Source organism: Panthera onca, chromosome B3 (genome assembly GCF_046562875.1).
Source record: "Panthera onca isolate mPanOnc1 chromosome B3, mPanOnc1 haplotype 2, whole genome shotgun sequence".
Lineage (NCBI taxonomy): Eukaryota > Metazoa > Chordata > Mammalia > Carnivora > Felidae > Panthera > Panthera onca.
In genome coordinates, this window is record NC_138344.1 from 109,782,929 (window position 1) to 109,810,097 (window position 27,169).

Here is a 27,169-nt window from a genome sequence, read left to right on the forward strand (position 1 = left end):
TCAACCAACTGAGCCACCCAAGCACCCCACCACACAGTGAATTATGATAAAAATGTTGGGATAGAAAAGATTGAGATAATGCAAGTAAAAACACGCAGATAGTACTAATGTAAAAGATAGACATCTAGATAAATGGAATAGAATTAAGAGTCCAGAAATAAACCCTCACATTATAATCAACTAATTTTTAGACTAGGATGCCAAGACAATTCCAGGGTGGGAGGCGGGGGGGATAGTCTTCTCCAAAACTGGTACTAGTACAGCTGTAGGTCCACATTCAAAAGAATGAAGTTAGACCCCACCTTCACACCGTATATAAAAATTAAATGGATCAAAGATGTAAACGCTAAAACTACAGAACTCTTAGAAGAAAACAGAGGCAGAAATCTTCCTGACTGGATTAGGCAATAGTTTCTTAGATATGACAACAAAAGCACAAGAAAAAACTGGATTTCATCAGCACTAAACACTTTTGTGTTTCAAAGGACATCATCAGTAAAGTGAAATGACAAACCACAGAATGGACGAAAATATTTACATACTTAGGGGCTTGTGCCTACAATATATAAAGGACATAACCAAAGGGAAAACATGAGCAAGTGATCTGAATAGATATTTCTCTAAAGAAGGTATGAATGGTCAATAAGTACATGAAAAGATGCCCAGTATCATTAATAAAGGAAATATAATTCAAAACTTTAATGAAATACTGCATACTCACCTCCGTAGTGATAATAATAAGGCAGAAAATAACAAATGTTAGCAAGGGTATGGAGATCTTGAAACTCTCATACACACACTGCCAGTGAATGGAAAATGGAGCAGCTGCTTTGGAAAAGAGTGTGGCAAGTCCTAAAATATTTAAACATAGAGTTATCTTAAGACTCAACAACTTTACTGGTAAGTACCCAAGAGAAAGGAGAACATGTGTCCACACCAAAAACTTACACGATAATGTTCATAGCAGGGTGATTCATAATAGCCAAAAAGTAGAAACAATCCCAACATCCCTTGGTTTTTAAATGGATAGGTAAATGGTTTATCAAGGGGTGCCTGTGTGGCTCAGTCTCTTGAGAGTCCAACTCTTGATCTCAGCTCTGGTCTCGAACTCAGGGTTGTGAGTTCAAGCCCTGTATTGGGCACCACGCTGGGTGTGGAGCCTACTTATAGATAGATAGATAGATAGATAGATAGATAGATAGATAGATAGTAAGTAGTATTTCCATGCAACGGGATATTATTCAGCCATAAGAAAGAATGAGGTACTGGTACTTGCTACAACACTGATGGTCTTGAAAACATCATGCTAAGTAAAAGAAGGCAGTTGCCAAAGAACCACATGTTGTAGGATTCCATTTATATGAAATGTCCTTAATAGGCAAATTCTTTAAAGATGAAAGGTAGACTTTGGCTGAGAAAGGGTTAGAGAAGAATGAGGAGTGACTGCTAGTGGGTATGGGGTTTCTTTTCATGGTGATGCAAATGTCCTAACACTGATTTTGGTGACTTTACTTTAAATAGGTGAATTGTATGGACTGTGAGTTATATCTCAATAAACCTACTTATTTTTTTATTTTTTAAAGTTATCTCTAGCCCCAACTTGGGGCTCAAACTCATAACCCCAAGATGAGAGTCACATGTTGTACCGACTAAGCCAGCCAGGTGCTCCAAAGCTTTTTTTTTTTTTTTTAATGTAGAAAACACAAAACTTACGTCTTCCTTCCATAAGTTCTCCAGAGTTAGTAGAGCCTCGTCTGTAAAAACAAGGGCTTTAAAAAAAACAAAAAAATAAAACAAAAAAATAAAAAATACAAACAAGGGCTTTAAGTCTCTGCCTAAAGAAAAATCTTAGCAGCCCCATTTTGTATCTTTGTCCTAGGGCAGGTGCTTAACCTCGTTAATATATGACACTCAGTGCTGCCCTTCTGGCTGATTGTACTTTCAACATTCTGAAAATGTTCCTTCTTGTTTCTAGTGTAGTGAATTTTGCTTAATGGTTTTCTTATCCTTTCCCCCAAACCACATGCGCCATTTCTTTTCCCTGAAGCTGTAATATTCGAAGGGTTGCCCTTAAGTGCACCAGAAGTTGCACCAACTTTGTATGTGGGAGCCATGAAATCCTTGGACCATGACAATGCCTTATGCAGCCGTGTGCCTATAGGCGCCTGTGTGTCAGGATCATCCCTGCCACCCAAATAGGCCCCAAGCTTCCAAAAGGTACATCTGGGGGCGCCTGGGTGGCTTAGTCAGTTGAGTGTCCGACTTCAGCTCAGGTCATGATCTCACAGTTCATGGGTTCGAGCCCCGCGTTGGGCTCTGTGCTGACGGCTTCGAGCCTGGAGCCTGCTTCGGATTCTGTGTCTCCCCCCTCTCTGCCCCTCCCCTGCTTGCATATTCTCTCTCTCTCTCTCTCTCTCTCTCTCTCTCTCTCTCTCAAAAATAAACAAAATATAAAAAATAAAAGAAAAAAAATAAAAGGCACATCTATAAGGAGTTCCCGTCCTGCCTCCTTTTTTCCCTTACTGTCTTTTATTCTTTCTTAATGGTGGATTGTTTTTCTGAGCCATTCAGCCCATATAAAGACATATGGGCTATGCAGTTGCCAGTGTGAGACTGACGTTTTGGCATCCCAGGTTGTTTTTTATCCATCTCTGTTTGGGGCAGGGTTTGAGGCAGCTCCCTGTAGATGTTAAGCAGAGAACAGAGGGCCTGAATACAGGCCTGTATAGTTACATCCAAAACTTGACATCACATCATAAATAAAGCTGGGCCAACATACTGATCACACTCCATTTATATTCAGATCCTTATTTTAAATTGAGATGATACCATAAACTTACCCTTTTGAGTGTATAACCCAATGGTTTTTAGTATATTCACAGAGATACACAACCATCGCTACTCTCTAATTCCGGGACATTTTTGTCAACTCAAAAAGAAACGCCCATTACTCACTTTTCATTCTTCCCTTCCCTTCATCCCTGGAAGCACTAATCTACTTGCTATCTCTTATGTATATGCTGTTCTGGACACTTCATACACGTGGAATTATGCGACATGTGGTCTTATCTGTCTGTTTTAGCATGTTTCCAACATCAATATTATAGTATGTTTCAGAACTTTATGGATGAATAGTATTCCACGGTTTATTCGTTGATGGACATTTGGGTTTCCACTTAAAAAAAAATTTTTTTTTTAATGTTTTATCTATTTTTGAGGGAGGGAGAGAGAGAATGAGAATGAGCGGGGGAGGGGCAGAGAGAGAGGGAGACACAGAATCCAAAAAAGACTCCAGGCTCTGAGCTATCAGCGCAGAGCCTGAGGCAAGGCTCGAACTCATGAACCTCGAGATCATGCCCTGAGCTGAAGTCGGACGCTTAACTGACTGAGCCACCCAGGTGCCCCAGGATTGTTTCCACTTTTAAGCTATTATGAATCATGCTGCTATGAACATTTGTGTACAGATTTTTATGTGAACATATGCTTCCATTTCTCTGGGGTATATACCTAAGAGTGGAATTAGTGGGTCATATGGTAACTCTATACTTAACTTTTTGTGGAACTGCCAAACCGTTTTCTACACAGGCTGTACGGTTTTATGTTTCCACCAGCAATATATGAACGTTCCAGTTTTTCCACAGTCTTGCCAACACTGATTATTACCCAACTTGGATTTATAGACATCTTAGTGGATGTGAAATGGCAGCTCATTGTCGTATAGATTTATGTTTCTCTAAGGACTGTGGATGTTCTTTAGTAGAGATCTAATCCTTTGCCCAATTTAATCCTTTGGTTATTTGTCTTTTTACTGTTGAGTTGTAAATGTTCTTTATGCAACATATAAAAATATATATACTTACATATTCGCAATTGTATCTGAGATCATCGCATTTCCTCCTACTTTTACTTGCTCATCATTTTGACCGAGCACATTCCTCTCCAATTTATGCGGACTCAGGTGCCAATAACAGTAATTTGACAATTACAGTGCTTTACAGTTTGCAGAATATTTCCACAGACACTATTTTATTTATGTTTCTATTTACTGTATCTGTTTTGTGAGTAGGGAGATCGACTCAAGGGTTCAATAACTTGCCCATGATCAGAAAGCTAATTAGGTGTTGCTGAAATATGTACTCACAGATTCTGTTCCTCATCCATTATTCCCTCCCTCGGCTGCCTCCCCGGAGGCTGAACTCTGTCCCTGCTGGTCCTTCTGGCCTCAGATCTCGTTTTCATTCACCTGTTTTAAAACTCAGTCTTCTCTGATCTTTTTTGTTTATTGACTGCTCTTCCCACCTCAGTTAATCACTGAAGCTCTCCCAATACCCTCTCTTTTTTAAGTTTATTTATTTTGAGAGAGAGAGACCAAGAGAGAGTGAGTGGGGGGAGGGGCAGAGAAAGGGAGAGACAGAATCCCAAGCAGGCTCTATGCTGATAGACGGCTCGAACTCACAAACCCTGAGATCAGGACCTGAGCCAAGATCAAGCCACCCAGGAGCCCCTTCCCCCATACTCACAAGCTGAAATGCCTAGATTAGATACCGTGGTAGAATCCTTAGAAGGGAACAAAATGATGAAGGAGCCTCTTCTCAATGAGTTTCTAAATATCTTTGCACTTTTCATATAGGTCAACGAGCTCAAGACCTCCACGCAGTCTGTTTTGCAGGAGTGGAAGATTTACGAAAGCCTGTATGATGAGGTGGCGACGATGACAATCCGATTCTGGTACTGCATGGAGCACAGCAAGCCTGGGTTTTTGTCATTAGAGGCCTTAGGATGCCAGGTGCAGAACCTCCAGGTAAATTCAGCAGATCGTGGCACGGTGCTGCCTGGTTGGCAGAAGACCTCTGGTGGAGGCAGGTGCAGAAATGGACACAGCTGCCTTTGTGCTGTCCACAGAGAAGCGCAAAACAGCGTCTTAAATAGCAGCATCAAAAGGAGGACATGGAATTCCAAAATGAGCCAGATGAGTGGCTCCAAAGTTTACACTGGATTTTTCTCTATTATTCATGTCCATATTATCTCGCAGTTTAAAAGTTTGGTCTTTTGGGGGGTGTGTGTTAGCATGTTTGTTTTTTTTTTAAGTTTATTTATTTATTTGAAGACAGAGAGAGTGTGAGGGGGGTAGAGGCAGAGAGAGAGGAGACAGCGAATCCCAAGCAGGCCCCGTGCTGTCAGCGCAGCGCCCAGTGCGAGGCTCAAACTCGCAAACCATGAGATCATGACCTGCGCCGAAATCAAGGGTCGGGCGCTTAACCGACTGAGCCACCCAGGCTCCCCGTGTTAGCATACTTTTTAATGTTGTAGCCTCAGATGAAAGGATGCCTCCTCAGTGGGTTTCCTCTTCACATTTCTAGTAATTTTCCCCAGTCCTATTAAGTTCTGAGCGTTAATATTATTGTGATGTAGCAGATGTGCTGAAAAGCAGCTGCCTCCCTTGGATGTGGCCAGGCCATTCTGAAGTGAATGTTCCTGCTCTGTTCTTCTCAGTCTCTTCAAGATGAAGCTGAGAGCAGTGAAGCAAGCTGGGAGAAACTGCAGGAGGTGATTCGAAAACTCAAAGATCGCTGTCCCTCGGTTGCTGAAATAATCGAAGAGAAATGCCAAAATACTCATGCCAGGTATGCTTTAAGATACAGATGGGATAACAGAGGAGATAGATTTCCTTATCTCAATGACACATGGTGAATGAAGTGACATCAGCTTTGTACAAGTACCGCGGGCTGATTGCGCCACCGGAGTTGCGAAGCGACGTCAGCTTTGTAAAGCTTAGGCATCTGAGATAATCTGGTTTTGTGCTACTGTGGTTCTTTTGCTTTGAAGCATCTCGTTTACGTAAGACTTGATTTTCTGAAGGCAACTACTTCCCTCGTAGCCAGGGTAGCCGCTTTCGGAGGGTATAGACCAACTGCCCAGTGCGATCCTCACGGATACCAAACTCCCAGGCTGAGACAGACTACAGGGTGCTCAGAAGGACAATGCGTTTCACTGGAAACCTAAGATGGAAGAAAGGGGATGTTATTATCCCTCTTGAGGGGACGTGATTTGTGAGATTGGAAGGAATTCTTTGATGAACTGCTTATGGTGGAAAGCTTAAGGAGGGTGGCCCTAGTTAATTGCAAGCCTGTAATTTTGCTGAATGGGATATGAAATTCAGCTTGAAGAGAATTTGATTTTTAAGCCAGCGATGAAGAGATTTAGCTACCCTCAGTGTCCTCCACCCTTCCTCCATGTAGATTCAGCCTCTCTGGTGAATCCACTTTCGACAAGTGTCGTGAACAAGAGGCATCAAATTTACATATGCTGCGGTGACATCCTCAGCTCGTGATCCAGTCCTTATTGGAAGAAGGGAAGGAGGGGGAGTAAGGAGGAGCATAGACATGTATCTGATGCCACTTACAGTATTGGGCCCACCCTCGAAACATGGCGGTGCAGTTTGCTATTGAAGGGATTCAATTGTTGCTGCTACACATACACGTTCAATTGTTGCCACAAGAATGTATCAGAAGGCTTATTGAAAAAGGTTGAAGAAGACAGCACCAAGATGCTAACAGTAGTTATCTATAGATCAATGAGATGTCAGAGGGTGTTTTTGTTTTTTGTTTTTTTATAACCTTCTCTTTATAGATAGGTAGGCAAGGAGGTAGGTAGGAAGGTGAGGTATAATGTAGGTACAGATATAGGGATAGATAGATTTAAACATACGTGGTTGGTGGGATTTTGTTTTCTTTCATGATGAGTGCACGTTCTATTATAATTGGGGAAAATACTGTTTAGGAAAAACATTGTTCTGGTAAGATTTTGAAATGCACAAAAATAAAGCAACTGTGCCATTTTTCACCTTTTCCATCTATTTAGCAGAGTCAAGGCTATCATGAAACAAGCATTCTTATGTGTTTCAGGTAAAATGTAAATATTATAATGCTTCCAGAAAGCTAGTTTGACCATATGTATAGCTATAACCTTAAAAATGTTTACACGTTCTTGTTCTTTGACCAAATTGATTCCCTCAGAAATCTAGTTTAAGACCAATATTTTGACATGTGGGAAAAGGTCTTTGGAACAAAGTTGTATCTGAGCATTAGATTTGAAAGCACAAATTAAAAATTATTTCATTACCCATACTAAACTTGAATTTGGTAATTAAAAAACAGACCACTTAAAGCCTGTTGTGTACAGCCATTTAAAATTAGACTGACTTAAAAAATAAAATTAGACTGATTTTTTATTAATAATGGGAAATTTTTAAGTCACATGGGAAAGAGAGGTTATTCAGTCTGTATATGGAATAAAAAAAATTTCCTTTATTTCCACTGTTATATAAGGAACATGTTGCTTTTGTCATTAGAAAATAAACTTGGCATAAACTCAATTTAAATAAGGCCCATTTAAAGACCTCCCCCATATAAACCCCTCCCATGTGGAGAAGTTTTCATCAATTTCTCTACCTTTGCCTAACAGACATTCGTAATACAATAGATCATGCCAATCACAAATTTGGTAGTTTTTGTTGATAATTATAAAGTCAACTAAATATCTTAATTTGGACTGCTGTTTTTGTTTGTATAATGGTGATACATTAGTTTAAAAAGGCATTTGTGTCTTAACATCCCATCTGCTCTTGACTTACCGGTAGAATGTGTGCAGTGTGCTTTTGCTGCAAAGGGAAGAACGGTATGAGGGCCCTTTTGTTCATGTTGTTCTGACAGGTGGACCCAGGTAAACCAAGACATTGCAGAGCAGTTGCAGAAGGCCCAGAGTCTGTTGCAGCTCTGGAAGGCCCATAACAGTGCTCACACCGAAGCTGCAGCAAGGCTGGAGCAGCAGGAAGCAAAGTACCAACAGCTTGAAAACATCAACATGTCTGGAAACAACCTGGCAGAGATCCTGACCCGGGCCCTGCAGGATGTAAAGGTGGTTGCAAAGCCCATTGGGAAAACGAAGGCCAAGACGGCCCAACAGAGAGGGCCATGACCCAGGGACTAGACAGACCACAGGACAAAGAAGTGGGTCAGGACAGGTGCATCAGCAGGCCATGTAGGATGTGAACATGCTGTGATGTGCAGGGTTTGGGAGGGCCGAGTGGTGACTCAGAAGCAAAGTCTAGGCAACAGGTAGCTGGGTCAAGGGTCCTTGTTCCAAGTTTCCCCTTTCATTTTAGCAGGTAAAACTCTAAAACAAAAGCCTCATACAAGGTCTCTCAAATAAAGGCAAAAGTGTCTCAACTGAGTGTGATCATCTAAGAATAATAGATGTTGAATCCCTTGCTTTAGAAATAATCATGGATTCATGCCATGTTAATGTGGCTTTTCTCTGGGTATGATGATTTTTAGACTATATTTAAGAGTTGTATAATTTCCTCTGTAATCTTGTCCTATCATAATGAGTGCCCAGAAAGTGAATACTCTCTGACTATATTTAAGAGTTGTATAATTTCCTCTGTAATCTTGTCCTATTATAATGAGTGCCCAGAAAGTGAATACTCTCTAGTTTTAAACTGGGTGACCAGATACATTCTATAGCTTCTGAATCCAAAGGTCAAATAAAAAAATATTAATCTACTTAGTCAATGCAACAAATGTGATCTGTATTTCTGATCAACTTCTACCTAATTTGTTGTTTCAACAAATTTTGCATACACCACATTTATAGAGTAGCCCTAACATCAGCTTGATTAATGAGATTCTATGGTCTCTGCAAATGAATCCGTTTATGTCATAAAGTCTCAGACAGAGGACAGAGTTGCACTGATCCTTAAAATGGCCCTAAAGTGGATCCTTATAGTGTTTGATGATTAGAAACATAAAACATAGGACTCTACCCGGGTGGTCTTCAGTTTCTGCACATTGGAAGCCCCAACTCTGTTGATTAGTTGTCAGTTTTAGGTCGGAAATGACATATTTCAGAGGAGCGCCAGTGATGTGCGTCATATAACGAAAGCTTAGCTTTTTCAGCTCTTTGAAATAAACAATGACAAAAAGCCACGCCCACAATTTTAGGGCAGAAATTCTCCTAGATGCTGATGGAGTCCCAGGGATAGGAATTTATGTTGTGACACGAGGAGGAAATGTTTTCTGATCACTGTTGCTTCTCCAGGAACTGCAGGATGACGTACAGAAGACGAAAGAAGCCTTTCTCCAGAATTCTGCTCTCCTGGATCGACTTCCACAGCTCACAGAGTCCAGTACCCACGTGCCCCTCTCTACACAACTGCACTCCCTCCAGAGGGTTTCCTACTTGGAAAAGATGCTGCTTGTGAAAGCTAATGAATTTGAGGTTCATGTCCTTTTTCCATTCAACTTGTAGTCTTGGACATTTGCAAGCTACCCTCAATTCCTTATATCTGATGAAGTACTAGTTATTAGTACTTTCCGGGCTGCTCCTCGGGGAAACTACACAATCAAGATGCCCTGAACATAAAGATTCCCTGATGTGACTGTTCAATTACGTGAGCAATGGGCAGATCTTAAGCAAGCATCTCTTCTTCATTGAACATGTTGGCTTAAGAAGTAGGATATTATATTCCTTATTCTGTTCAGATCTCACAGTTATTTGGATCTCCAAGTGGGGTACTTGAGTCCTAGAAGTAGCTGCTTAAACTAGAGCCATTTGTTGTATTCTTTATTCGTTTTTTGAAAAGCCTTTAGTGCCTGAGCTGTCAAAAACCTGCATAAAAGGCCATGGAGCTCCAATGTCCCTTTTCAATATCAATAGCAACACTGAGGGAGCAGAGTGCTCACTAACCCTCCTCTATATGCCCCCTCCAGCGGGTAATCCATTCATCCCTGAAGGCTCAGTGCTTTGCCAGAAGCACAAAGTAAAAAACCAGGAGTCTTCTGAATATTCACCTCTGAATAGTCAAGATAATAATGAGCTGCTGGGCGTTGAAAACACCTTGAGCTTTTATCAGCTTCCAAGACTATGCTTCATTTTGTTGTGTATGCACATGAAAATTATTTCTAATGAAAATCTCTCTTGTTCTAGTTTGTCCTGTCGCAGTTCAAGGATTTTGGGGAACGGCTGGAATCTTTAAAAGGTCTCATTACGCATGAAGAAGAGCATTTGGATAAACTCTACCATCAAGAAAAAGAAGAAAATCCTGAGTTATTCCTGGTATTGCCAATGTTTGTGTTTCCTTAGGGCTTAGACTCACCATAGGATAAAAAAATAAGCTAATAACTATTAAGTTACAGAATCTGTTGATGTCTTCACTCTTGAGGATGGTCATTTAAAAAAAAAAAAGTTTACGTATTCTGAGAGAGACAGAGCGTGCAAGAGGGCAGGAGCCAAGAGAGAGGGAGAGAGAGAGAATCTCAAGCTGGCTCCACACTCCCAATGCAGAGCCTGATGCAGAGCTCGAATCTATAAACTATGAAATCACGACCTGAGCCAAAATCAAGAGGTGGACGTTTAACTGACTGAGCCACCCAGGTGCCCCTTGAGCATGGTCATATATATGCCATTCATTCTTGCCTTATTTTCCGTAAGGTCTGGAAAAGTATGACAACATAGAGATCTATTTTAGTAATATGCCACAGTAAATTTAGTAGATTTAAAAGTTTCTGACGTCTTTACTAATTAGCTTCAGTGAACTAGAATAATCTAGGCATTGGCTGTTGTGATTAATTGAACTTTTCTGGTTCGCTAAAGGTCAAAAATAAAATACCCTATTACATTAATTCTGTATTTTTTTTTCTTTATTACCTTAGTAAGTTTAGTGTAAGTAACAAAAATGAATGGAAGAATTAAAGAATTCTGGGTCGTACAAACTCCTAAGGACTGCTATCCATAACCTAGATCAAGAGTCAGCCAACTATGGCACACTATCCAAATCCCATCTTCCACCAGTTTGTGTAAACTGTTATTGGCACACAGTCATGCCCTTTGATTTATTAATTGTCTGTGGGAATTTTCATGCTGCAGCGGCAGAGGTGAATAATTATGACAGAGATCATATGGCCCGTGAAAGCTGAATTATTCATGAGCTGGCCCTTTACAGAAAAAGTTTGCTGACCCTGACCTAGATTGCGATGGCAGAGTTCTGTAGTGATAGCATGCATAGTGTCGAGGATGTTTGCTTAAAATACCATTGACCTAGATGCTGTCCCTGGAATATTTTAAAAATAAAATTTTGATGCGTTTTCTTTCACGTGATTTCGTGTTCTTTCAAAATATGGATGTTTAAGGACCATGCTTTACTAGGGTCATTTTAAGGACTAAATTTTCATTGGCTTTGTGATCTGTTGAAGGTCAAGTTGGCAGAATACATAGGACTTTTGAAGTCCAAAATGGGTCCTGTAAAAAAAAAAAAAAAGACAAAACTCCTATCTCATTTCCATCTCCCTCAAAGGGTGATCCCTGAGATCATTTTCTATTTCCTGGGCCATTGCGGTGCTGACCGTGTGTGCACTTATTCTAGAAAAGCCACAGGATTGGGAGACCAGGGTTTAGGTCCAAGTCTAATACTAACTGGCTGTTTGATCATGGGTAAGTCATCTACCTATTGAGGCTCCCAGTTTTCCCTCATTTTTGAGATAAGGATGGTCTGCAGGATCTCTGAGTCCTTTTCATCTTCTAGATATCTTATTGGCCTCCAGAAACCTGAAATTTAATTTTTTTAATAGAACCATGTGCTGGCACTGACAGCCCAGTCACCTGATGTGGAACATTTGAATGAAATAAGCCTCAAACTCCCCCTTAGTGACATAGCCATAAAGACGTTACAAAATGTGAACCGACAGTGGATTCGGGCCACGGCAACAGCCCTGGAACGCTGCAGGTCAGAACATCCCACCTCTTTCATTCTGTTTCAGTTAAGCTAAAATTATTGACTTGAGCTCAGTAATGTCATTGTTTTATGGTTCTGTTTTGTCTGTGTATAAACCTTTGTAGTGAGCTTCAGGCAACAGGATTGAATGAAAAGTTTCTTTATTGCTGTGAAAAATGGGTCCAGCTTCTGGAGAAGACAGAAGAGACGCTCAAGGTGACTATGGCTGACAGCCTCCCAGCTCTCCTGGAACAGCAGAAAACATACGAGGTAAACCTGTGCTCTCCGCTGCTTTGTACATTCACCCTGGGGCAGGAGTCAGGGAAAGATACTCATTGCAATCTATTTAAATCGATCAGTCCCTAACAATCGGATATAGGACTTTAAGCAGATTCATTTGCCAATTGATTATTTGTAAAACTCTCACACATTTCATAAATTTCAACATTTTGTTTTAGTGCTCTATTTTATTAATGAGAGAACTAGATTTTCTGCAGCAGGGGAAACTTCTAGCACAACTTTGCTTCCATAGGATGCAAACATACCAAGAGCAGGCTAAAATACTTCAACTCATCTTTGCATATTCACTGAATAATTCTCTAAAATATTGAATTGCATAATTATAATTGCAGCCTTAATAATTTGACAGAGGTTATTCCCTGTGCTTACACTGATGTGCATTCAGAAATACTCTTGATGGTATAGGCAAATACTGCATTTTGAAAGTGTGCATGATTAGGTCACTAGTTTTTAATGTAAATGATTTAAGTCTTTATCGTTACATTAAGGTCCTCCAATGAAAATGAAGTTCATTGAACAACCAAAACAAAAAACCCTGCATGAGTGACCTCGATTAAATTACCAGCCCTCTTTCCATCTTAGTTTCCTTATCTTTAAACGGGTGTGATAATAGTACTTAAGTCTGAAGGTTGAGGAATAAGTGAGACAATGCGTGTTTTACACAGTGCCTCACAAATAGTAAATGCCCAATAAATGGGCTTTAGTTGTACTTGTTATTACGCCTGTTTGCTTCTGAGACTCTATTCATAGGTGATGGTGACATGATGGTTGATCCTTTTTTGCAATGAGGCTCAAATAATTTGAAAATTCATCATCTCCCATGTCCTCTGTGAGCTTAGATTTTAATAGGAAATAGAAGCTCCAGGTTCATAAAAAGAATCTACTGATATCTTCTATTTTAACTCATATGCAGATGTTAGAAGCTGAAGTTTCTATAAACCAGACGGTGGCTGATTCTTATGTCACCCAGTCCTTACAACTCTTGGACACCACAGAAATAGAGAAGAGGTAAGCTGTCTGGGGTTTATGATGGGTGTGTGTGTGTGTGTGTGTGTGTGTGTGCGTGCGTGCGTGCGCGCGTGTGTGAGGTCTGGCCTCCCACCACTGAATCTTGACCACTTTGGTAACCTGCAGCCATGTCAGTTGATAGACCATCATGAGGCCAGTCTTCTGACTGTTTATTAGGATGGGGACTTGCTACGTGGCCGTAGAAATGTCAGTCGCACTTCTATGTATGATAGAAGGGTGGCATTAGCAAACATTAGATTAGTGCTTTGCGAATACCCACTCACCAAGTGGAGTTAACTACGTTTTTGCCGCAAAGGATTCTTCTGTAGTGTTTTCCTCTCTGTCTGCAGCCTCATGACATTTTGCTATTTGAAAAATAATTTTGGGGGCACCTGGGTGCTCAACGGGTTAAGCGTCCAATTCTTGATTTTGGCTTAGGTCATGATCTCACGGTCGTGAGATTGAGCCCCATGTCAGGCTCTACCTGGGTGTGGAGCCTGCTTAAGAGTCTCGCTCTCCTTCTCCCTCTGCCCATCCCCCTTGCTGTCTCGCTCTCTCTGTCTCTCTCTCAAAAAATAAAAAAATAATAACAATAATTCTTAAAGTGCTGCTGTTCCCAGCAGGTAGCTATAGCACGTAGTTGTGAAAGAAGGGATTTCTCTCTCTGCTGTGTACACGGTGTTGGCATCACTGGGCAGTGCCAGTCAGGCTGAGAAGAGCCCCTTACGCCAGCCTGGTGACATGAGCCTGCTCACAGAGCTGGTACACATGGCAGACAGAGTCCTGAGACGGGCTAGTCTCTTAAATGCTTCTCTAAGTGTCCTGATAGGTATTGTTTTTCCTCCCCATTAACACCCATATACCTGAATTTTCTTTGAGCATAGCTAAGAAGTATAAAGTCCATTTCCTTCTAGCTCTGAAGTTATAACTTCAGCCCCATTCCAGGATGACAAACTAGATTTTGATCCGTGTAGCAAAGCATGACTTTTCCGATAATATATAAAAGGCCTTACTTATCACGTGGTGGGTTATTATTTATCCGGAAAAGAACTCGTTGAGTAGTCGCAGAAAGCATTGTCTCTGTTGCTGAAATTTTGTAAAGTACGGCGTGCAAGTAAGTAATCGAGAACGTTACACGGTACCTGTTCATCATCTCGCATGGGTCCAACATTCAGTTTTCTACACAGCATTTGGAATAATGCAAGTTAAAATAGCTTACATTTGTTTAAAGGATGCAGTTTTTCCATGCTGGCAAAATACCGGGTCACATGCAACTATCTCCTGCTAAATGCCTTTGGCCAACCCCACGCTGCCCCTGCCCCAACCCTAAATTTCCCAACACCTTTAAGTTGAAGAGTACGCACATTTTAAAAAGGTTGTCTTCCCCCATCCCCCACCCCTGTAAATGATGCATATAAACAGCACATCTGAGCTTCTACGGTGCATTGGGAGTTCTTTATTCTACCGGTGACAAGATCCTCTAACCATTTGTTTCTCCCAAGACCGGAATTTGTTTCAAAGTTCACGAAACTGAAGGAGCGGTGGCAGAGTGCGGCCCAGAGCCTCCGGCAGAGGAAGAGCCACATCGATGGGCTGGTGGGGCGATGGCGGCACTTCACCACGGCCGCGGAGGACTTGCTCCGCTTCCTCGCCAACACCGGCCCCCTGCTGTCTGCCGCCAAGAGCCAGGATTGCCACAGCCTCCCCCAAACCAGGAGGCTGATCCGTGAGCTGAAGGTAATGCCGGCACGGTAGCAGCGCGAGGACTATGGTGCGATCGTCGTTGGGAAGGTGTTCATTCACCTCAAGTTTTGTGGGTTTTTTTTTTAATATATTGCAATTCAGGTGTGCTCTCTGTACTGGGAGGATCAGCTATCCAGGGTCACTGTGACCCTGTTCAGCCTTGTCCCCAGCCTTGTGGCGTCCGAAACCCAATCTTACCCGTTCATCCAGAAATAGTGAGGCTCTCTCGGGCTGCGGGAGTAGGGCTGGAGTTGGGGATGGGTGGGTAGAGTGGGGCAAGTCTCAGTGACAGATTCCTTCCACCCAAGCTTTAAGGCACCGACTGATGAATAACTTGACCACCAGTGCCATAATTTACAGTGGAACTCTTGCTTACTCTTGAAGGGCAAATTCATTTAGGCAACCAAGTTTTCTCTTTTTTTTCTCTCTCTTTTTTTTTCTCTTTTTATTTTCCTCTTTTTTTCTCTTTTTTCCTCTTTTTTTCTCTTCTCTTTTTTCTCTTTTCTTCTCTTTTTTTCTTTTTTCTTTTTTTCCTCTTTTCTTCTCTTTTTTCTTTTTTTCTCTTTTTTTCCCTCTTTTTTTCTTTTTTCTCTTTTTTTCTCTTTTCTTCTCTTTTTTTCTCTTTTCTCTTTTTTCTCTTTTTTCTTTTTTTCTCTTCTCTTTTTTCTCTTTTCTCTTTTTTTCTTTTTTTCCTCTTTTCTTCTCTTTTTTTCTTTTTTTCTCTTTTTTCCTCTCTTTTTTTTTCTCTTTTTTTTTCTTTTTTTTTTTCCTGTTTTATATTAATTCCGGTGTTCCATGCAGTGTCATATTAGTTTGTATTAATTCCAATATTACTCAATGCTCATCAAGGTAAGTGTGCTCTTGGGCAACCAACTTTTCAGTCAGAGAGTTGCTGAACGAGCATAGGTTTCGAGTAGTTAGTGGGCAGTCCCCAAAACATGTTCCATTTAGCTGTAGAACCACTCTGCACTGTAGAGACACAGCTAAATGAAACACCACCCTTTTGAAATCCTGTACTCTCTTCATTCATTTATCCAGTTATCAGGCACCAATTGGATATATCTGCTCTGTGCCCGGCACTGTTTTAAATGCTGGGCATGTGGTATGGGCAAAGAGAAGAGCCTTGCTCTCAGGCAGGCAAGCAGACAAATTAATAAACAAGGAAATGCTAATTCATCTGATTGGTGGTGGGAAGTCGGACAAATCAATAAATAAGGTAATCAGATTGCAATAAGGCATATGTCAACAACTAAAACAGGACCAGTAACGAAGGGGCTGGTGGCTGCTTTTAACTGAGTGACTTCTGGGAATATGACATGTAAACTGAAACCTGAATGATGAGAAGGAGCCAGCCGTGCAAAAATCTGGGGAAGAACCTTTCAGACAGAAGGAATGTCTTACCCCAGAGTCCGCAAGATGGGAACAAACTTGACAGGGCAGAGGAACAGGAAGAAGGCCATTGTGAGCGGAGTATAACCAGTAAGGCAGCAGTGGTAGGGAGTAAATTTGAGAGGCAAGTAGGGAGGAGCGCTTTGTAGGTGAGATGTAGTAGCTGGATTATAGTCTTCCTGTAATCGGAAGCCTCAGTTGGAACAGGGGCAGCATGGTACCATTTGTGTTGTTTTTGTGTTGTTGTTGTTGTTTTCAATGCGGTCTCCACGCCCGGCACGGAGCCTGATGCGGGGATTGAACTCGAGACCCTGAGATCAAGACCTGAGCTGAGATCAAGAGTTGGATGCTTAACCTACTGAGCCACCCAGACGCCCTGATACCGTTTGGATTTTTTAAAGACCCTCCAGCTGCTCTGAGGGAAGATAGATAATAGGGGCACCGAAGGAGAGTCAGGAATCCCAGCGTATTACTTATCTCTTGCTGCATAACAACCGTCATTGATTATTAGCTCTCAAAGTACTCGGGGTCGACAGGGCTCAATTGGGTGTTTCTTGCTTAGGGTCTCTCAGGAAGTTTCAGTCAGACGGTGGTGGGGGCTCCCTCACTTTCATGTCTAGCACTTAAGTGGGAAAGACTCAGACAGCATGATGCTCTGTGGTCTCTCCACATGAAGGCTTCTTCTAGCCAGACTTTTTACATGGCACCTCAGTGGACTCAAAGGTGCACGTCCCAAGAGAGAGATCCAGGGAGACGCTGTACTGCCTTCTAGACCTAGCCTCAGAAGTCACATAAGTCACTTCTACCATCCTCTGTTAATGAAGGCCATCACACATGCTCACACAGGATTAACAGAAGGGGGCAGAGACCCCAATGCTTGATGGGGAGTGATGGCAAGGTTCTGGAAGAGCGTGTAGGACTAGGAATATTGTGGGCATTTTGTGAAAAATACAGTCTCCTATAACCAGTTAGAAGGCCATTTCTATAGTCTTGGATAGCTGTTATGATGGATAAGAAAAGGATGATCATGGTGAAGACTGAAAAAGGATGTGTTTGTAATAGAGTTTACAAGACTTCCTAATGGTTTGGATGTGACAGGTAAATAAAAATCTAAGTCAAGATGACTCTAGGGTTTTGGCTTGAGCATCTTGGTGGATAGTGTGCTGTTGACCAAGTCAGGGAAAATTGGAGGAGGAGCAGGTCTTTTGAGAAGCCTAAAATGCCTATAGATGTCTATCTCTTTGGCCATGTCGAGCAATACTATGCGTTGGAAAGACGAGTGTGGAGTGTCGGGACGCTCCCTGAGTTGCGGTTCCTCTTATTTGTGTCTGATCCTGAGAGGACAGTCCGCTTTCCTACTTTGTATTGGGTTATATCAAGTATTCCCAGAAATACCTTTGTAAATCAATACTCTGTTGATTTTTTTTTAAACATCAGTTCCCATTCTAGAAAATGCCTACATTATGCCTCCCTTGAGAAATTTGAAGATGAAGGAAATCATATTTAGAACAGAAAAAAAAAAAAGAAAGAAAACTAAGTTGTTTTTTTTTTTTTCCTGAAACCAAATGCTTTTGGGAGTATGGGTCAATTTAAAAGTGTTTACTTCATTTTTATAGTGAAAATAGGTACTTTCAGTCCCTTTAAAGAAGAGCCTGGAGGCTCCTGGGTGGCTCAGTTGGTTGAGCATCCAACTCTTGATTTCAGCTCAGGTCATGATCCCTGGGTTGTGGGATCGAGCCCTGTGTGGGGCTCCGTGCTGAGCGTGGATCCTGCTTAAGATTCTCCCCCTCTCTCTCTCCCCCTCTCTTTGTCTCTCCCCCTCTCTGTCTCTCCCTCCCTCTCCCTCTTCCCCTCTCCCCCACTTTCACTCTCTTTAAAAGGAAACAACAGAAAAAAGAGCCTGCACGATACTCAAATGGAACGTCATACAGCTGTCCCTCTGGGGCATACGCTGATGCATATGTTTAAGTGCCCATAATAAGTTTAAGTGTATATTTTTTATATTTTGCCTTTTTTATTTGTTCTCTCCTTTTATATCTGTGTAGCATAATATGTACATTTGACTCTCAGGGGTTAAGAGTAAGCTGACTCTTCTACCATGGTCGTAGTGAGTATTTGCTCTTAATTTCAGGTCTAATACTCCGATCATTTGCTTAATACTCTTAGGTCTATTTATCTTGTAGGCTCTTAGTCTTTGAAGTATATATTTTTATGTCTTTATGTCTCTGATCATTACACTAAGAATGTTATCTCTTAACCATTGGAAATTATTTTAAGATCACATTACTTGGTGTAGTATATAGTAGTGTAAAACGTAACCTTAGATGTGAATGTATGTGTGTGCGTGTGCACACTTTCTAATCAGATCTGTCTAATTTATGTATAATTTAACATTTATCAGCAGGAAAAGCTCCGAAGGAAATGTTCACAAACACATACGGTCACAGTTGGATAATAGCAGAGGCTTAAGGAAATCACTTTTTTGTGTTTTTTGGTTTTCTAGAGTAAAGACATTCATTTTCAGAGACGGCACATCACCTATGCACTCACCTTAGAAGCTGGGGAAAAGTTACTGAACGCAGCTAGCCTGGAAACAAAAGAGTTGATTGACAAGAAAATCAGTCAACTCCAGGACAACTGGAAGGACACAAAGCTCCAAGTAGGAGAGATGATTACCCAGTTGCAGAGCAATATAGAGGTAAACTCACCATTTACTTTTCCTGATATTCAGGTGCAGTACATAGAATTTTTGTTTGCTGTGCAAAAATGGGAACGATTTTAGGAAATCACAATATTGTAAGTTTTCCGAGGGACCTTGAGTCCTAATCATACTAGGTACTTGTTGCAAAATAATAATCGAACATTGAGAAAGTTCAGTGTTAAATGTATGCATACTTGAGGTTCTATTTTATATTCACTTTTACAAAACAAGAAACTCGTTCACGTTCCATGGAAGTTCTGTACAGAAAGCTAATGTTCCACATATGGTCTGACCTTGCGTGTGGTATGTGAAAATAAACACGGTAATACTTCCTCTTTGTTCTGTCATCCGAGAATGTGCTTTTCCACAGAAGTGCGTATAAGAGTTTCACAGATAATTTATGATTATATTTTTAAGAACCAAAATGTTTTATTCTGAGTTGTTATTAGGAAATAATTATTATTTTGTTACACTAAAACATATCAAGGTATTCTTAAGGACTCTGAGCTGCTTTGATCCCATGGCCCAACACAACTATGCTGCCCGAATGTTTTTGTGGTTTTTATTATTTTTCTTATATTTTCTTCTCTAAACATTATTTAAAGTGGTCTGTTTAATTTTTATTTCTCTGAGCATACCTGCTCCTTATAGCCCACTTCCTAATCTATTGTGGGTGTACCAAAACCAGATAACCAAGCTTATCAGAGATGGTTTGTTTTTTGTTTGAATGTTTGTTTATTTCTGAAAGAGAGACAGCCAAAGTGCAAGCAGGAGAGGGGCAGGGAAAGAAAGGGAGACACAGACTCCAAAGCAGGCTCCAGGCTCTGAGCCGTCAGCACAGAGCCCGATGTGGGGCTCGAACTCACAAGCCATGAGATTGTGACCTGACTGAAGTGGGACGCTTAATCGACTGAGCCCCCCAGGGTCCCCCAGAGTTAGTGTTTTTGAATAAAGAATAAATATGTGCTGAGTTAGGGCCTGAACATCTCTACTATGAATAAAATATCCGAGTTTTATTTGGTATATGGGCTATGTGAAATTCATTAACTAGCAAATATTTGTTGAACACTTCCCCTGTTTGCAAAACACGGTGGTAAATGTATTAGTTAATGGTTTGCGGGGAGAAATAAGGACTCAGTTTCATTTCTCTCTTCACTTCCTTCCTGGTTATGTTCCAGAGAGTTGATGTTGCAGACAAGCAGCCTCCCCTCATGTGAATTCTATGTTACCATAGATTAGGGGCAACTCAAGTGTGTTTAGGTATCAGTTGTACTGAGGAATGTTTGACTTTACGTTTGTCTACTTTTAGCAACCTCGGGAGTAGAAACTTATTCCAGTGAATCTATTGTAAACATTCTGAACTTGTAAATGCAGGCAACTATTTTCTCAGTGATACAAGGGTAAAGGAAAAGAGATGCTGTGAGAGAGAGGAAGGCATTGCAGAGGTGAGGGGGTGCGGGCAAGCGGACTGCAGGCTTAGGCCGACCTTTGACTGGTGTGCTTGTAAGCGCATATCCTTGGCCAGTCACTTTTCTCTGAGCCTCATTTTAAAATGCGAAACCCTGTCAGTCTCCTAAAATTATGATAATTACAGTGAGATAACGAAGTTGAGAATGCTTTATAAACCGTAAAGTGCTTTAAGCAGAAGGCGGCAGTCAAAGCAGCGGTGAGAAATGTGGAGCGAAGTTCACTATGAAAGGGTCACTAAAGCCACGCTATTTCCAGAAAGAGAGAGAGCGAGCGCAGAGGGACATTAGAAAGAAGACAAGAAAAGTGGTTGAGTGCTTTTGCTTTATGATGTGTGTGCCCAAGACTGTGTTAAAAATTAATCCTTACAGTAGCCTTTTAAATGTGCACTTTCCGGAAACTAAAATAAAAATAAGATTAGATCGAGGATATGGGGAAGGAAGAAGAAATCTTTTGAAGCAAAAGCCAACCAACTCAGTCGTTGAAATGAGCCACACATAAAGCTGCAACAGGGGTATGGAACCATACTGGTGTTCTATCTGCTTTTAGACTAGTCTTCTTGAGAAAAGGAACTGGGTTTCTGTGGGATTTACAAAAAGACATTTAATGGAGTGGATTAAATGAGTTGTTTGGTTTCTGCAATTCATTCTTAAAAGCAAAGCACTTACCAATTTTAATACTGTTTTCAAATAGACCTGGGACCAGTGTGAAAAGAAAATCAAGGAGTTGAAAAGCAGGCTGCAAGTTTTAAAGGCACAAAGTAGAGATCCTCTTCCGGAACTTCATGAGGACCTCCATAAAGAAAAAGAGCTGATTAAGGTATTGAAAGCTGCAAAGTCGCGTTGCAGATAATCACTTAGCGGTTTTCAGAGATGTTGAAGTGTTTGCCTTTCTATCCTGTGTTGAAACCGTGTTTCCATGTTCAGTCAGAAATCGTTTCCCCTATCTTCTATCTAAAATAACATCCTGGTCTCTAAAGCAGTTAGAATTCATGCTCTTTGAGATCCATGCATAATCTGAGAAAGGCTTTTACAGAAATTCTTCTTAGGAATTGGAGGGGGGGGCGGGTTCCTCCAGGTCCTCTTTCTGTTTGTTTCTCTCCTCTGTAGTACACTGAAACCTGTTCCCTTAACAAATGACCTTGTCTTTGAAATGAGAGTAAAGTATTATTAAAGAATTCCTTTTTTAGCAGCCAATAAATGGGTTGGAGTTTTTGCTCAAATCTCGCATTGAAAAAAAAACATTTTTTAAATTATTTTATTTGTTTTTGATAGAGACAGAGCACAAGTGGGGGAGGGGCAGAGAGAGAAGGAGACACAGAATCCAAAGCAGGCTCCAGGCTCAGCTGTCAGCACAGAGCCTGACGCGGGGCTCGAACTCACGAACTGTGAGATCATGACCTGGGCCAAAGTCGGACGTTCAATCGACTGAGCTACCCAGGCGCCCCTCAAGTATCACATTTTTTTTTTTTTTTTTAATTTTTTTTTTTTTTTTAATTTTTTTTTTTTAACGTTTTATTTATTTTTGAGACAGAGAGAGACAGAGCATGAACGGGGGAGGGGCAGAGAGAGAGGGAGACACAGAATCGGAAGCAGGCTCCAGGCTCTGAGCCATCAGCCCAGAGCCTGACGCGGGGCTCGAACTCACGGACCGCGAGATCCTGACCTGAGCTGAAGTCGGCCGCTTAACCGACTGAGCCACCCAGGCGCCCCTCAAGTATCACATTTTTATAAAACCTTCCAAACTATATTCTGCCTAGTTGATACAGCTCTGACAATTATTTGTGGATATTTTAGGTCTTTGCAGAAATGGAATAGTATCAGATCTGTAGATAAATTTGGGGAAAATAAACATCTTTTTGACATTGAGTACTCCTATTCTTGAATATGGCATGTTTCTCCTTTTGGTTGTATTCAATAATTTATAATTTTCTTTAGTATTGAACATCTTTTGTTACATTTATTTTTTCCATGTTATTTTTTAGACTATTGAAATACTTTTTCTAATTATATTTTCTATTTACCACTTGTGCCTAGAAATGATCATTTTTGATTCATATTATAGTCAACCATCTTGTTAAACTCTTTTGTTAATTCCAATAATTTGTCTACATAATCTTTTGGGACAGTCACCATCTGTAAAAAATGACTTTTTTTTTAAATTTCTTCCTTTTATTTCTATACTTATTTATTTTTTTTTTTTTCCTGTACTTTCTACACTGGTCAGTACCTCCAGAACATTTTTTAGTAGAAGAATCGGTAACTGGCTGCTTCACGTCATTCCTGGTTTTAAGAATGATTCCGACATTTCACCATTAAGTATGGTATTTGCTGGCGATGGCTTTATTAGGTTAAGAAAATTCCTATCTGTCCCTAATTTTCAACCTTTTTATTATCTCCACATGTTTAGGTGTAGATCTAGATCTCAGAGACAGAGGAATTTGGAGTCACTCTCTCAGTTGATCCATAGAGTTTCCTTCCATAAAGTCTAGAAACCAGGGCAGAATGTGAACTGTAAACTCATAAGAAGGCATAATGTGTCCCAAGTGTCACACTCTTCAGTTTCCAGTGGGATCCTTTCAGTTTCCACAGCCGCCATGTTCTACCTCTCAGTGTAAAAATCAGGAAGAGAGGCCAAAAGCATTGAGTTCATCGATCCCATGACCATATTCCAAAACGAACTCAAGTAACCTGAAGCCTGTCTAGGAGACTGCTTATCATTCCTAAATCACTGGAGGGAGATACACTAACCACTTGACCAGTCTGGGCTTTACTGTCCTCCTCAGAAGATCACATTGTCATTACATCTCAGCTGACACGTGGAATACCACTTCGTGACATACTAGCTTTTCACTTTTATGGACATCTGTGTTCAAATGATTGAGTTTGGGGGATAATTTTTATTTTTAAAATAATTTTGTCAAATGATTGAGTTTGTCAAATGATTGAGTTTGGGGGACAGTTTCTATTTTTAAAATAATTTTTGAGTAAGATTGTCAACATGGCTCAAAATTCAGAAGGTGCAAAAGGCATACATGAAAAACGTTTTAATGTTTTATTTAATTTTGAGAGAGCATGAGCAGGGGAGGGGCAGAGAGAGAGGGAGTCAGAGGATCTGAAGTGGGCTCTGAGCTGACAGCAGCCAGCCCATGGGCTCGAACTCACAAACCACGAGACCATGGGCTGAACGGAAGTCAGACGTTCAACTGACTGAGCCACCCAGGTGCCCTGAAAATTTTTTCTCCTGTTGGTTTTTCTCAACAGAGGTAATCAGTGTTACCAAGTTCTTGTGTATTCTTCCAAAGATATTCTATGCATATACCGGCCAATATTTATATACATACATGTTTTTTGGTCCTATGTTTACCCAAATGGTAAGGTAGAAAAATGGGACTTGGCAATCCCCCTGGTAAGTGAGTCCACAGGCAAAGGCTTTAATGCTGCTGTGCTGTGTTAGAGTCCCATTCATTTTATGTAATCAAAGAACGAAATTTTACATCTCATGTTCTATGAACAATGGGAATCTTACAGGCAATATAGACAGTTTCTATGGTTAAATTAAGAAAAACACTTACCTGAGTGGCATGTTCCCTTTTGCAGTTATGATTTGGTAGCAAGTCTGGAGTATTTTCATTTAAAGACAGAGCATGATTTTTGAAATATTTGCACAAATAGTGATCAACCATAATAAACCTCCACAGTCGACCTCGCTCTATATATTCTTTGATGATTCTTTGCTTTTCTTACTTTATGAACATTTTAAAGTTCTTGAGACCCTGCCAAATTGCTTTCCTTTCAATCGTACATTTCTATATCTCAATCATACATTTGTATATCTGAGGACTTAAGTACACAAGGCATCACGGTAGGTGCTCAGCAATGGATTGGTGAACTGTGTGGTCATTGCTGGCCAGTAATGGAACTGATGATTTAGACTACTTGAGAGACACATGCTAACCAAAGAGCCTCACTCGTGTGTGTGTGTGTGTGTGTGTGTGTGTGTGCGCGCGCACGCGCGCACGTGAATAAGCATGATGAATGTTAGACAGGAAAAGGACAGGGGGCTACAAGAGTGTAAATAAAACTGGGGTCCCAACCTTGTCTGATGACTCAGAGAAGGCTCCTCTGAGGAATCACCCTTATGTCTGAGATCTGAAAGCGTAAATGGGAATTAACTAAATATATTTGTGGAAGCATCAGGGTGAAAGAGTGGGTAGCATTTCAACTAAGTAAAGAAATACAAACTTAAATAATAACTAATCATTATGCATATTAAATTTGTCCAGTATATGTATTAAACTTGTCCAACATTAGGCATATTAAACTTGTCCAAATTTTAAACTTGTCCACTTATACATATTTATCCAAAGGCATATATGTATATGTGTGTGTATATATACATATATATATCTATATGTATATATACACACACAACATATACATATATATGCAACATATACATATATATATAACAACACCAGAAAGTATGTGGAGAAATATACAGCCATTCTTCTTAGAATGCAATTTGGCAGTATTTATTAAGAATTATAAAAATGTCCATATTCAAAAGTTCTACACCTGTTCGTTATCCTTTCAACTGTAGAAGGAAACCAAATATCCAAATCAAATCAATTTAAACCTGGCTGTGGAAAGCCTAAACATGCCTCCCTGACTATGCAGGCATCTGAGCCCACACCTCTGAGCAGGGCCATGGACAGGCTGAGCTTCCTGGCACTAGACTGAGAAACACTCTGTGTAGCTCACAGTCTTGGGGTCTTTAGTTTTAAGTCAGTGAGTGGTACGCATCCACTTATGAGTCATTCCCTTTATAGCCTATAGCTAGCAAAAGTGTTCCACACAGAATCTCCTCTCATCCACTTTACTAGAATCATGAGGGTAAAAGTAGGTAACAAGAGTTTAAAGATTTTTCTTCTTTTTTTCTTTTCTTGTTAATGCTTTAAAAAAAAATTTTTTTTAATTTTTTTTTTTTTTAACGTTTATTTATTTTCGAGACAGAGAGAGACAGAGCATGAACAGGGGAGGAGCAGAGAGAGGGAGACACAGAATCTGAAACAGGCTCCAGGCTCTGCGGGGCTCGAACTCACGGACCGTGAGATCATAACCTGAGCCGAAGTCGGACACTTAACCAACCAAGCCACCCAGGCGCCCCTAAAAAAATTTTTTTACGTTTCTTTATTTTTGAGAGAGAGGGAGGCACAGAATCCCTAGCAGGCTACAGGCTCTGAGCTGTCAGCACAGAACCCAGTGCTGGACTGGAACCCACAAACCATGAGATCATGACCTGAGCTGAAGTTGGACACTTAACCAACTGAGCCACCCAGGCGCCCCTCCATGCAACCTTTAAAAAGAGTTCTGTGGGGGCGCCTGGGTGGCTCAGTCGGTTAAGCGGCTGACTTCGGCTCAGGTCATGATCTCGCGGTCCGTGAGTTCGAGCCCCGCGTCGGGCTTTGTGCTGACAGCTCAGAGCCTGGAGCCTGTTTCAGATTCTGTGTCTCCCTCTCTCTGACCCTCCCCTGTTCATGCTCTGTCTCTCCCTGTCTCAAAAATAAATAAACGTTAAAAAAATTAAAAAAAAAAAAAAAGAGTTCTGTGGGCCATTTGAGTAAATATAAATTTCTGTCAGCAAGTTATGCAATCATGCCAATGTAGCTTTTAGAACTCTGAAAATGAATCAGGATTAACACATTTCTATTGTTGCCACCCCTCAGATTATTTTTGATGTAAGTAAAATAATCTCTTCTTTCTACTGCAATAGACGGGTACAAATGAAGACCCTTTAAACATGCCAAAGAAAAATCTGGAGGATTCTTATGTTCCTTTTACCCCCTCTGTTGTGAAAGCACTTTTCGTAAGTCCTAGAATTCAGAAAGTTTAAATTTGACACATTTTTAAAAATAATTGTTTTCATGCCCAGAGATTTTCTGCTAACCAGTTTCTGCCGAATATTAGGGAAGACTTTATTTTTTCTTCCATTATATTCATTTTTGGGGGGAAGCTTAACCAAAATAATTCCGTTGAACAGAAGCCATTGTTATGATGTTACGATTGCCACGGTAGCAACAATACATTTCTTAGGTGTTTTTTTTTTTTTTTTTAAAGATGGGAAATCACACTTGATAGACATTTCTGTGACATTGTTTCAGAATTAAAAGTGTGTGGTGTGTGTGTGTGTGTGTGTGTGTGTGTGCAAGAGAGAGAGAGATTGTTGCCAGCCTCCAAAAATAATTTCTTCTCAATAAAGGTAAAGACCTACATGACTTTAAAATAGAACTAATTCTATAAAAATCTGAACTATCTGAGCAAAGGAAAATAAAGGTAGAAAGGAGTTTTCCTTTGAGAAAAGGGTGGTGAAGAACCAGCCAACCACAACAGCAGCCGCTGCCCTGGGCTGTTTCTCATTCAGAAGGTCCCGCCCCTTTCCCTGGCCTCCCCTCCCCCAGACCAATCAAAGGATTAGCCTACAGGTTTGGAAACAACAGCAGCTTGAGTTGAAGGGTTGTTTTTTTCCCCCCCTTGTTGTGTTTAAATGCAGGAACTAGAGAAGTCTTTGGCCAACTGGACCCAGAACTTGAAAGAACTTCACACTCTGAAGACCGACTTAACCCAGCACATTCTTGCGGAGGACGTGATGGTTTTGGAGGAGCAAACAGAGCATTTGCACAGACAATGGGAAGACCTCTGCTTGAGAGTAAGTCAGTTAACTGCAGGGCACGGCTGTTCTGGAGTTTATTGAAATGTCTCCAAAGGCCAGACAAAGTAGAAAGGGGCTTA

At 40.8% G+C, this 27,169-nt stretch overlaps 1 protein-coding gene across 11 annotated transcripts in view; it reads left to right on the forward strand.

The window, feature by feature from the left end:
- Positions 1-27,169, forward strand: part of SYNE2 (spectrin repeat containing nuclear envelope protein 2) — a 339,154-nt gene that overhangs the window by 269,550 nt on the left and 42,435 nt on the right. For all 11 annotated transcript variants that reach the window (XM_078448168.2, XM_078448169.2, XM_078448161.2 and 8 more), the window contains 12 exons: positions 4,631-4,801; positions 5,494-5,624; positions 7,713-7,917; positions 9,100-9,279; positions 9,988-10,116; positions 11,628-11,782; positions 11,896-12,040; positions 12,984-13,078; positions 14,581-14,815; positions 18,714-18,908; positions 21,072-21,197; positions 26,931-27,086. In XM_078448168.2, the coding sequence (XP_078304294.2) occupies positions 4,631-4,801; positions 5,494-5,624; positions 7,713-7,917; positions 9,100-9,279; positions 9,988-10,116; positions 11,628-11,782; positions 11,896-12,040; positions 12,984-13,078; positions 14,581-14,815; positions 18,714-18,908; positions 21,072-21,197; positions 26,931-27,086 (1,923 nt within the window). The remainder of the gene's footprint in view (positions 1-4,630; positions 4,802-5,493; positions 5,625-7,712; positions 7,918-9,099; positions 9,280-9,987; positions 10,117-11,627; positions 11,783-11,895; positions 12,041-12,983; positions 13,079-14,580; positions 14,816-18,713; positions 18,909-21,071; positions 21,198-26,930; positions 27,087-27,169) is intronic.